Source organism: Balaenoptera acutorostrata, chromosome 19, assembly GCF_949987535.1.
Source record: "Balaenoptera acutorostrata chromosome 19, mBalAcu1.1, whole genome shotgun sequence".
Taxonomy (NCBI): domain Eukaryota; kingdom Metazoa; phylum Chordata; class Mammalia; order Artiodactyla; family Balaenopteridae; genus Balaenoptera; species Balaenoptera acutorostrata.
In genome coordinates this window covers 10,196,379-10,208,798 of record NC_080082.1, presented here as the reverse complement: position 1 = coordinate 10,208,798, position 12,420 = coordinate 10,196,379, and the positions used below count along the sequence as shown (strand labels likewise).

Sequence of the window (12,420 nt, the reverse complement as noted above, 5' to 3'; positions counted from 1 at the left end):
CAGAACCATGCTGTGGCTAGAAGAAACTTCTCTAGGACTGGGCATCAGAAGGTGCAGGAATTTGTGTTTTTAATGTTTCCCACGGTTTACAGCGTTGAGTTTACATGCACAACAAAGTTTGTGAATCAGCCTGGGTCATGGAAAGCTCTGGAAGGTTTCTGAGCAGGAACATTAATTCTTCCTAATGCCCTAAAAAAAGGAGAGGCTATAGCCCAGAAAACCAGCATCTGCCTCCTTCCTTTCCGCGCCACGCTCTATTCCAGCAGGGTCTGGACTACATTTCCCAGGATGCCCAATTGCTGAAGCTCCTGCGGGACTGGCTAGAACAACGCGGAAGTGATTACGGGTCGCCCAGCAACGGGCGGAGTCCTGGACCGTGACTGGATGCCCACGCCCCCTTGCCTGCTGCCGGGAGGTGTCGAAGCTCGACTCCATCTCCAGAGCCACAAAGCTCTCAACCGGCTTTTACTTCCAGCCGAGCGGCCGTGCGAGCTCGTGGGTGCTTTCCCCGTAAGTCTTCTCAGGCCCCGCCTCCTTTTACTCCGGCAGCTGCGCAATTGCGGAGCGTGGATTCACCTGCCGAGTCGGAGGAGGGGCTCCGGGCGGCACAGTGCGCAGGCGCGAGCGTTCCGGACTCGCGGCGCGCGGCGCTCGGTTGAAGCGGGAGTGAGTTCTGGGCGCGGAGACCCGGCAGCGGGCGAGCGAGCGGGTGACCGGGCGCCTCCTCTGCAGCCATGGCAGCCTTGCGCTACGCGGGCCTGGACGACACGGACAGCGAGGACGAGCTGCCCCCGGGCTGGGAGCAGAGAACCACCAAGGACGGCTGGGTTTACTATGCCAAGTAAGGGGGCCGCCGGGGGGCCGCCGGGTCTGGGACGCAGCTGGAACCCTGACCGCTCACCTGCCCGGGACTCCGCGCTGCCTTCGAATGCCACCTGCGCGGGGAGGGCCGCGGGCTCGCGCTCAGGCTTGGCCCGGGAGGGCGAAGTGGCAGTCATGGTTGAAGAGCTTCAGAGGGAAGGCTGCCGGGGTTCTGAGGACGGGCCATCCCCCTCTCTGGCCCTGGGTCCAGCGGGGGTCACCTGGCGGCGCTCAGGCGCGCCCTCTGCTGCCCAGTAGGCAGCGCTGCACGGTGCATGGATGGCAGACCGGCCTCATTCCCTTTCCCCCAAAAAATCAGAAAAAAATTCCTATGCCCCGCTCCTTTCTGGGGGGTCTGGGTTGACGACCTAGGAGTGTGTATTTTTAACAAGTGTCCTAGTATAACTATGTGTGTGTATATATATATGTATACGTATAAAATGGCTAATATAGCTTTACTGTAGTTTTTGGAAAAGTTTTGGAAACACCAGGAGACCCTCTCTCCCACCACTTACTGTGTGACCTTGGGCCATTGGAATAACTCTCAGTCACAGGTTTCTTATCTGCTAAATACGTTGGTTGGAGAGTTTTAGTTGAGGCCCTGTACGTAAAGGCTTAGCACAGGCCTAAACATACTCAGTGCTGGATAATTCTTAGCCTTTCCTGATTTCTGCAGCTGTGACAGCACCTTCTAGGCCTGATATTAGAATCACCTGGGGACCATCATAACTATAGACTTGGGGTCTCCACAGAGACCCTCGTGCAGCAGGAGCCCAACATAGGGATTCTTTATTTTTTAAGCTTTCCAGCTGAGGCAGGTTATGGCTTTGAGAAACATGGATGTAAATCAGTGATTTTCAACACCTGGGAAGCAAACTATCTTTTCCTGGCTCCCACCTCCAGGGATTCTCATTTAATTTTCTTGCCCCGCCTCCCGCCCCTGGTGGTAGATTGTGAAATCTTCCCATGTGATTCTAATCTGCCCAAGGTTGTGAGCCTCTGCCGCCTTCCGTGGCTTGCTAGAAAGAAAAACAGGAGGAAACGACCTTGGTGAGTTCATTCAAGACACATTGGGAACGTATCCTGTGCCAGGCTCTTTGCTGGGCACTGGTTTCACTGAGATGAATAAGACCGCTCGTTGGGATTTCCCTGGCCTTCCAGTGGTTAAGACTCCGCATCCTCACTGCAGGGGGCCCAGGATCGATCCCGAGTCGGGGAACTAAGATCCCACATGCCACACGTCGCAGCAAAAAAAAAAAAAAAAAAAAGTAAAAAAGTAAGACCGCTTGTCACTTTCATGAGTGCCCAGTCTTATAGGACAGAGCAACGTGCGGTGACGTGGTCCCCACGTAGTGTGTGTAGTGAGTGGCAGCCTGCCCAGCATGAGCTGTGTGGGTAGGTGGTGAGGTGCCTGGGGCAGTGGGCACCTGAGCTGTGCCTTAGAGCACAGGTAGAAGTGGGCAGGTCCAGGGGCAGGAGGGCAGCCCAGGTAGAAGAAACAGAGGCCCGGCCTGTGCGGTGCTGCAGGAACATGAAGATTGAGGTGGGAAGGAAGGACACAGTTGATTTCTGGAGGCTTTTCTGTGCCTCGGAGGATCTGGGCTCTGTCAGCAGGACCCATGTGTCCACTGAAGGCTTGGAGCCAGGGAGTGACCTCGGGTTTGTGTCTTTAGAAGGATGATTTCCGCTCTGGAGAATTGAAGGGGCATTTCTAGCAGCAGGGAGCCAGGGGGCAGTTGGCGGGCTCCGGGCAACTCCTGAATGGGCATTTGCTGTTGCCTCAGCCTTTGCCTGAAGCGCTCTTTCATCCCTCAGAGCTGAGCTTAAATGTCAGTGCCCACGAGAGCGTTCCCTTGCATCGGCCCTGCGCCTGCCTTCCACCACTTTGCTCTCCCTTGTCTGTAGTTTTCGACGCTCTACTCGGCCCTGTGTTGCTCTCTGTCCCTCCTCAGGTTGTCAAGTTCGTGAGGGCCGGGACCTTTTCTCGTTCCCCTCTGTATCCCCCATGCTTAGCATCCTGGCGCCGTAAAGTAAATCCAGGGAACGAGTCAATTAGCTCATCTAGGGAAGGTTTCCCGCGGGCCTCCCTGGGCAGGTGGCGTTCTAGGCCCTGGGAACGCGAAGATGCACACGTCCTGCCTCCCGGCTTCGGGGGCCTCCTCTGCTCCTGCTCTGGGTGGGGCCTGTCCCCGTCCTGGCCGCTGCCCCCAGAGCTCCCTGGCTTCCTTTCAGGTTTGCCTGGAGCCTTGCGTTCGGTCTGGAGGCTCCTTCGCCTTCGCTCACCCTGCCTCCTGCGCCTCACCTTGTGTCGGGTGGCCTTTCCCATCTGCTGCCTTCCTGGGTGGCATCCACCGTCTGGGCTTGGGGCTCTTCTCTCACTCGGTAAGATGTACCCGCCCCAGCCAGCTCTGCTGACAGCTTCCGGGAGCCCGCGGCCAGGGGACTCCGTGGCGCCTCTGCCGTCTCTGAAAAGTACGCCCCTCTCCGCCCCCGCCCCCCACCGGTATCTGGCCCTGCTGTTTACACTGACTGTGGTGACAAGGCTTGGCGGGCTCGCAGCTGGGGGGTGGGAGTACCTCTCTCCAGACTCTCTCTCCTGTCCTACCGGCCTTCTGTTCTTTGGCGTGGGGTTGAAGGGTGCCCCGACCCATCCTGACCCTGGGTCCCCAGCAGTCCCCCTTGATCTCTCCTGTCCTACCGGCCTTCTGTTCTTTGGCGTGGGGTTGAAGGGTGCCCTGACCCATCCTGGTCCTGGGTTCCCAGCAGTCCCCCTTGATTTCTCCTGACCTGCAAGCATCCCGATCCTTCTTTTCACCCCTGATTCTAGAAGGTCACTTGTCCACTGGGGTCTGGGAACCTTGGCTGATAGGGTACCAGAAGGTGGCCCTTGCAGTCCTTCCTTTTTCCCGTGATCTTCATCCCACTGCGGCAGGGTTGTGCCCAAGTGCAGAGGCTGTAGCTCCCAACCAGGCCTCTAGGTCTCGTGGGAAACCCCCTCATAATCTCACCCCTCTTCTCTTGTGTGGGTTCTGTTAACCCCCCAGGCTCCCTCACACTCCCCAGGGTGCCCTCAGACCTCAACGACACACGTGTCACGTGGCTCAAGGCCCCCCAGGCTGGGCTCCCATGGAAGGGACAGTCTTGCTGCTGAGGACAGACCTGTTACCAGAGAGAGCTGATGAGCCTTTCTCCCTTCCCTAGCATGGTCCGGAGAAGCTCCTCTGCCTTAACCAGGGGGTGGGGGCTGTGGCTGCCGTCGCCTGCGCCGTCCTGGGTCCTCCACTCCCGCCCCCCTTTTATTCTGAAGCCCGGGCCTCTTGGCAGCAGAGGGACGGCTGGCCTGCCCCGATGGGAGGCGGGTCCCTGTCCACAAGTGGCTCTGGGTCTCCCAGTTAACTTCAAGAAACTATGCTTAATGAAGAAAAAAAAAAAAAACTTAGAGGAGCATACTTGAAAGTGATAGCCATGTAATGTGGTGTGAATTTAATTTTGATCCCTTTGTTTTAAATTAAGATCACTGTTAAGTATCTTTTTAAGTGACAAAAAGCTTACTGAAAGAAAAAAAATAGAAGGCTTCTGTTTAAAGGAGAATAAGATAATTTGGGGACATGTGTTGTAATTTTCTGTTCATTAAAAAGTCATTTTAGATTACAATGAAAAAGGAACACCCTTTAATTAATTTTTATATAAAAGTTTATTTAAAATAATCCTTTTCTGTCAAAGGCACGGTTCTTAGTTCTTCACACGTTACTCACTGAGTCCTCTGTGACCCCAAGAAGTAGGGCCATTATTATCCCCTTTGTACTGATGGGGAAACTGAGGCACAGGGAGGTTGAAAACCTTCTCCAAGGGATCCAAACTACCAAATGTAGCCTGGTTCTTACTCCTGTTTGGGCTTCCTTTCTGCAGTCAGGGTTTGATGGTGGGGGATACACAGGTGGGATCCGGTCCTTGCTGATACCCTCTGTCCAGTGATCTAATTGCTCACCAGTCGCTGTGCCAGGTATGGTGTCTCTTGCCTTTCCAGCAGCTCTGTGAGGTGGATGTGCTTCTAGGGAGAGTGGCTCACCGGGTGCAGGCAGCGCGGAAGCTCAGGTCTTTGGCCTTTTGAGTCCAGTGTCCACTGTGTCCTTGTACTGGCCACCGATAGTTGGCAAAACCCCCGGAAGCCAGCAGTTCCTGGAAAGACCCTGCTTTTGACGTGCAACATCTTACAGGAGCGTTCACCAGCTCTCTGTATTTATTCTCTTTAAAATCATGGATAGGGAAGGAATATTCTATCATCTGGTTGTCAGTGATTAAGTATTATTTTCTACTTTGGCCTGAGCATGTGAACTTTGAATGCCTCTTGAAACATGCAGCTGTTTCCTTGATTAGGTAATTTTATGTTTTTCTCCATACTGGATCACCTGTTGACAGGTGTCTCTAGTCTGTTATTGGCTCATGGTTTCATTGATAACTGTGTGTGCTCTTCCAAGATGAAATGCTGGTTTGGCACAGAAATCAGACTAGTTTGTATATTTGATTTGTTCAAAATAATAGAACTTTTGAGGGCTTTTTATGCCAAGTACTGTGTTCAACCCTTTGTATACAGTATCCTTGTAGCATTCTCCTCAGATGAATACTAGGATTATTTCCGTTTTGCAGATGAGGAAATTGAGGCTCCAAAGCTGAGTGACTGACGTACGGAGCTGCCTTACCCTCTTGGATGAAATTAGGAATCAGTGCTTAAAAAACACTTTGAAATTAAATCTGTGGAAAGAATAAACATTTAAGAAGATTAAGGTTATATCTAAATGATACCTGCATATCAGCGTTATAAATTTGAAAATTTTCAATCTATCCTGGAATAAAACGAAAACGAAAACTAAAACAAGTACAAAACAAAACACCTCTCTAGGTATTTTGAATGATTCAGCGAGATTCCTAGAGTTGACCCCCAGTTGGGGTCAAGTCTTCTTCCTCTGGCTTCACCACCAGCTACAGGTTTTAGGGAGATTTTCCCAGTCAGCTGCTGCTTCCAACCTAGAGAATTTGACCTGATGCAAACAGTAACATTTATAATCTGAATATTTCTTTCTGACTGTCTGACTTGAGTACTCTTGAGAGAGTATCACGTGGGGGAGAAAAAAATATAATGCCGTTGATTAATTTTTAGAAGTGTAACTTTTACTTACTATGTATTCTGTGGATTTTTTTTTTTTTTTTAACAGTCACACAGAAGAGAAGACTCAGTGGGAACATCCGAAAACTGGGAAAAGAAAGCGAATAGCAGGAGGTTTGTATGTTGTTGTCATAAAGCAGAGACCCTTGTATTTAAAGCATTAATCAGATGGGAAAACTGTCACAGGAGCTGGACTCTCCCTCTGGGGAGTTTGTAGGATTCGGTAGAAGGAAGTGATGAGCTCTTGGGGTGGAGTGCTGAGGCTGATTTCTTAAATAAGAAAGTATTAAAATAATAGGGGCCTTGAATTCACAGTTCATTAGATTTTTCCGTAGTTGCACTGTTTGTAAAATTGGTCTTGGTTCCTATCCTGGAATTAAATATATCAGTGTTTGATAGAATTCCGTAAAGCTTGCATTGACTTGTAGGTGCTTCTGAGTAAGTGTGTCATGCATGGAATAGAAGTGTAAGAAGGTCCCTGCTCTCAAGAGGTTGAGGGTCTATTTGAAAAGACAGCATGTGCCCTTGGGAAAAAAAATGAAACTGCTCTATAATATGAATCTTCACAAGTCAGCATGTGAATGGTATTGGGTGCCTGCTATAGTGTAGATACGTTCTGGGAATTCATTCAAGGGAGAAATCATGTTAATTGGAGCAACCAGTAAGGGTTTTGTGAAAAGCAGAAGCTGAATGGAGTGTTGAAGAATGATCAAGAATGAAATAGTATTTTATTTTATTTTTTTGGCCACATGGCTTTCAGGGTCTTAGTTCCCCAGCCAGGGATTCAACCCAGGCCCAGCAGTGAACGTGTAGACTCCTAACCACTGGACTGCCAGGGAATTCCCAAGAATGAAATAGTCTTAAAAATAGAGTTGCCATATGATCCAACAATCCTGCTTCTGGGCATATATCCAGAAAAAAACATAATTCAAAAAGATACACACACTCCTATCTTCACAGCAGCACTGTTCACAGTAGCCAAGACATGGAAGTAACTTAACTATCAATCAACAGATGAATGGATAAAGATGATGTGGTATTGGGTTGGCCATAAAGTTCCTTCGGTTTTTAAGTAAAAATAAGACATTTTTCACTTTCCCAAGAACTTTATTGAACGACATATTCACTGTCTTGTTCCACTACCTTCTGCCATTTTTCAGGCAACTTCATAATTCCGTCTTCCCAGAACTTTTTATCTTTTTGAGCAAAGAACTGTTCCAGGTGCCTTCTACTGTCTTCCAGGGAATGGAAATATTTTCCATTAAGAGAATTCTGTAAAGACCGAAACAAATGGAAATCCGAAGGTGCAATGTCTGGTGAATACGGCAGATGAATCAGAACTTCCCAGCCAAGCTGTAACATTTTTTGCCTGGTCATCAAAGAAACATGCAGTCTTGCGTTATCCTGATGGAAGATTATGCGTTTTCTGTTGACTAATTCCGAACACTTTTCATCGAGTGCTGCTTTGAGTTGGTCTAACTGGGAGCAGTACGTGTTGGAATTAATCGTTGGTTTTCCAGAAGGAGCTCATAATAGAGGACTCCTTTCCAATCCCACCATATATACAACATCACCTTCTTTGGATGAAGACTGGTCTTTGCTGTGGTTGGTGGTGGTTCATTTTGCTTGCCCCACAATTTCTTCCATTACACATTATTGTACAGTATCCGCTTTTCATTGCCCATCACAATTTGTTTTAAAAACAGAGTATTTTTCTTACGTTTAAGTAGAGAATCGCATACAGAAATACGGTCAAGAAGGTTTTTTCGCTTAACCTATGAGGAACCCAAACATCAAAGCGATTAACATAACCAAGCTGGTGCAAATGATTTTCAACGCTTGATTTGGATATTTTGAGTATGCCGGCTATCTCCCACGTGGTATAATGTTGATTGTTCTCAATGTCTCGATTTGATTGCTATCAACTTCAACTGCTCTACCCAACCATGGAGCATTGTCCAGTGAGAAATCTCCAGCATGAAACTTCACAAACCACTTTTGACACGTTCCATCAGTCACAGCACCTTCTCTATACACCGCACAAATCTTTTTTTGCATTTCAGTTGCGTTTTTACCTTTCTTGAAATAATAAAGGATAATATGCTGAATATGTTGCTTTTTTTCTCCATCTTCAATATTAAAATGGCTACACAAAAATTCACCAATTTCGATAAGTTTTTTTAAAAGGCATGCTGTTATGACAGCTGTCACAATACAATCTAACAAAATTGTTTTGAATGAAGTTAGACAACTAAGCACTAATATAGTCATCTTATGGAAAAAACCAAACTAATTTTTTGGCCAACCCAATACAAAGGAATATTACTCAGCCATAAAAAAGAATGAAATAATACCATTTGCAGCAACATGGATGGACCTAGAGATCATCATACTAAGTGAAGTAACTCAGAAAGAGACAAGTATCGTATGGTATCACTTATATGTGGAATCTAAAATATGCCATAAATGGACATATCTACGAAACAGGAACAGATTCACAGACATAGAGAACAGGCTTGTGGTTGCGACGGTGGGGGAGGGATGGATTGGGAGATTGGGTTTAGCTGATACAAACTATTATGTATAGAATTGGTAAACAACAAGGTCCTACTGTATAGCACAAGAAACTATATTCAATATCCTGTGATAAACCATAATGGAAAAGAATATGAAAAAGAATATATGTAAAACTGAGTCACTGCTGTACAGCTGAAATTAACACTGTAAATCAACTATACTTCAATAAAATTAAAAAAAAAAAAGAATGAAATAGTCTTACTTCCAAGCAAGAGGCAGAATGTAGAGTCTGGCTGGGGTAATGGGCCTTCTATACCTGCCATAGTTGGAGCACATGACCTGCTGATCTGGTGGGATAGGTCTGGGGCTGGAAGGGCAGGGGCTTCAGTTCACCCCCCACCCCACCCCCACCCCCACGTAGACCTGTTGTCCTTCCTGTGTTTCAGATTTGCCCTATGGATGGGAACAAGAAACTGATGAGAATGGACAAGTGTTTTTTGTCGAGTAAGTGTCTGCAAAGAAACTTCTCAGCCATCTTGCTTTTTAATTAATTAATTTTTAATACATTTACTTATTTATTTTTGGTTGCATTGGGTCTCTGTTGCTGCACGCGGGGTTTCTCTAGTTGTGGCAAGCTGGCGCTACTCTTTGTTGCGGTGTGCAGGCTTCTCATTGTGTTGGCTTCTCTTATTGTGGAGCACGGGCTCTAGGTGCGTGGGCTTCAGTAGTTGTGGCTCACGGGCTCTAGAGCTCAGACTCAGTAGTTGTGGCGCATGGGCTTAGTTGCTCCGCGGCATGTGGGATCTTCCTGGACCAGGGCTTGAACCCATGTCACCTGCATTGGCAGGTAGATTCTTAACCACTGCGCCACAGGGAAGCCCCATCTTGCTTTTTAATAGGAATTTTTTTGTACAAGGAATATATGTTGACTGTAGGAAAATATTATATAGTGTATAACTGTAATCCTATCAGCAGGACTAACTACTTTTAGCAATTTTTGGATTTTTTTCTTCCAGTCTTTATAAGTGCTTAAAAAAAAATGTATTGCATGAACTGTTTGGTAAACTGTTTTTTCCACGTAATTCTTATGAGCATTTTCTCACATCTTTATAAATTTTTCAAGACAATGATGTTTAACGGCTCTGTAGTAGTATTTTGTATATATATACTGTAATTTATCAAATTACCTACTGGGCTTTGATGTTGTTAAATTCCTGTGATCTGGCGTCTGTACAGGCAGACCTTGTCTTATTGCACTTTGCAGATACTGCGTTTTTTACAGATTGAAGGTTTGTGGCAACTCCTCCTCAAGGGAGTCTTTTGGCTCCATTTTTCCAGTAGCAGTTGCTCAGTTTGTGTCTCTGTGTCACGTTTCGGTAATTTTCGCAATATTTCAAACCCTCCACTAGCAAAAAAGATGGTGACTCACCGAAGCCTCAGGTGATGGTTAGCATTTTTTAGCAATCAAGTATTTGTTAATTAAGGTGTGTATATTTTTTTAGACATAATGCTGTTGCACACTTAATAGACCATAGTGTAAACATAACTTTCATATGCACTGGGAAACCACACAATTTGTGTGACTCGGTTTATTGTGTGTGACACTGACTTTTTTTTTTTTTAGTTTATTTATTTATTTATTTATTTATTTATGGCTGCGTTGGGTCTTCGTTGCTGCACGCAGGCTTTCTCTAGTTGAGGCGAGCGGGGGCTACTCTTCGTTGCGGTGCACAGGCTTCTCACTGCGGTGGCTTCTTGTTGCGGAGCATGGGCTCTAGGCGTGTGGGCTTCAGTAGTTGTGGCTCGCAGGCTCTACAGCACAGGCTCAGTAGTTGTGGCACGTGGGCTTAGTTGCTCCACGGCATGTGGGATCTCCCCGGACCAGGGCTTGAACCTGTGTCCCCTGCATTGGCAGGCGATTCTTAACCACTGTGCCACCAGGGAACCCCGACACTGACTTTATTGCATTGGTCTGGAACTGACCCTGCAAGGCAGTATCTCCAAGGTATGCCTGTAATTATAAAAAATGTTTTGAGCATCCTCCTCTGTAAAACTATCTCTGGAATAAATTCCAATGACAAGAAGCAACAGTAACCACGCATCTAACACTAGCATGAGCCAGGCATGTTCTAACCAACTTATACCTGTAGTATTAGCTCATTCATTCCCTGCAATGCCCTAAGGGAGGCGAGCGCTAGGCTGCCTGGCCGTTCATTTCCCCACTCTGATCCCGTTAGAGAGGTGTGCTGGTGAATACTTAACAACCAGTCCCCTGGAGGGAAAAGCCCATGTTTGTTTCCGTGGTGTAAGTACTTCCACTATAGCTTATTTCCAGCTACCGAGGTAAAGTCACTGAGGAGTTGGGAAGAGAGATGCACATTTGGCTCTTGTGAGCCAGGGTGACCCGGCTCCGCCCCTGCTCTGTCCTCTGTAAGACACTGGAGTCAGAATGCTTATCTGGCATCTGTGGTTATAAGTAAAATGAAAGTTGGATTATTCTTGAGTCTTAGTATTTATGGGGTGAAGAGTATTGATTTTAAACTGTATATAATTTTACACACACATACACATTACAAATACATTTTTTTAATGTTTTTATTTATTTATTTTTTTGGCTGCACCGTGGGGCTTGCGAGATCTTAGTTCCCCGACCAGGGATCGAACCTGAGCCCTCGGCAGTGAAAGCGCTGAGTCCTAACCACTGGACTGCCAGGGAATTCCCAGAGATGCATTTTAAATCATGAAATCTTTCTTTCTGGAGAGTTCTTAATAGTTTTCAAGATATTTTGAGGTCTACCTCAAACCCCAAGATCACATTTAAAATGTAAAAAATAAACCTATTCTGTAAGGAGCAACCTGTTCGTCTGTATGAACAGGTTGTACTGATGTATTTTAATATATTGTTTATACTACCGGTATGGTTTAATATTCTTTCTACAAGATTTCGATCAACTCCAAATCAAAACTAGAGTGTGTGAGTACAGCCTTAAAATGAAAATTATTAGAATTTTAGTAGGCTGGTTTCATATTTACTGTCTTTTATCATTTTGAGTTTTCTACTTCTTTACCAATCTTCTTAGGCCCTTGCACATAAGAGATTTAATTGAAATCTACTGACAAGAGTGCCTGATGGATCTTATAGCCACATTTACATGGATTAAAAGAAAAAAACCCCAAAGCCTACTCCATGTTTGAGATCTGAGGGTACAAGGCAGTGCTTTGTATGTTACAGCCTATTTTACAGGCGGTTCTGAAGAAAAGGCTTCGATGGCTGTCTTTCTAGGCAGGAATGTAATCCTCCTGGAGGTCAGAAGATAGATTAAGTGGACCCCGGGTCTTTCCGGGGTTAAGAATAAGCCTTTTTAGTCCATGAAAAATGGGGTTTGCCTAGCCTAAACTATAAGATTATCTTGTAATTATAAACGCCTCTGTTCACTACTCTAGGTTCACTGCTTTCTCCTTTTCTTTGCAGCCACATAAATAAAAGAAGTACCTACTTGGACCCAAGACTGGCATTTACCGTGGACGATAATCCTACAAAGCCAACCACCAGACAGAGATACGACAGCAGCACAACCGCGATGGAAATCCTCCAGGGCCGGGATTTCAGTGGCAAAGTGGTCGTGGTTACCGGAGCGAATTCGGGAATAGGTAGGTTGTTAACTGACAGCGATGGTTGTTGTTATTATTACTTTTTTGTCACTGCTATGATGAAATCCGCTTTAATCTAACCATAAGGAAACTTTGTTTGGTGGTTCTCTAATTTAAAAGGTATTTATAGCCTTTTCTGCTATCGTGTCATTAAAGTTCTGGGCCCTTTTTCAGTCCCAGCGTTTCCATGGAAGGAGGGCCGTGTCAGGGCCGACCTTGAATTCTCT

General features: G+C 46.4%; 1 protein-coding gene across 2 annotated transcripts in view; it reads left to right on the top strand.

The window, feature by feature from the left end:
• The first annotated feature begins 492 nt into the window (after positions 1 to 492).
• The window catches only part of WWOX (WW domain containing oxidoreductase), a 254,311-nt gene continuing 242,383 nt past the window's right edge, over positions 493 to 12,420 (top strand). Inside the window, exons 1-4 of one of the 2 annotated variants that reach the window (XM_057533778.1) lie at positions 493 to 841; positions 6,075 to 6,139; positions 8,989 to 9,046; positions 12,015 to 12,193. In XM_057533778.1, the coding sequence (XP_057389761.1) occupies positions 735 to 841; positions 6,075 to 6,139; positions 8,989 to 9,046; positions 12,015 to 12,193 (409 nt within the window). In that variant the 5' untranslated portion in view covers positions 493 to 734. The remainder of the gene's footprint in view (positions 842 to 6,074; positions 6,140 to 8,988; positions 9,047 to 12,014; positions 12,194 to 12,420) is intronic. The other variant, XM_057533779.1, reaches the window with a different exon arrangement.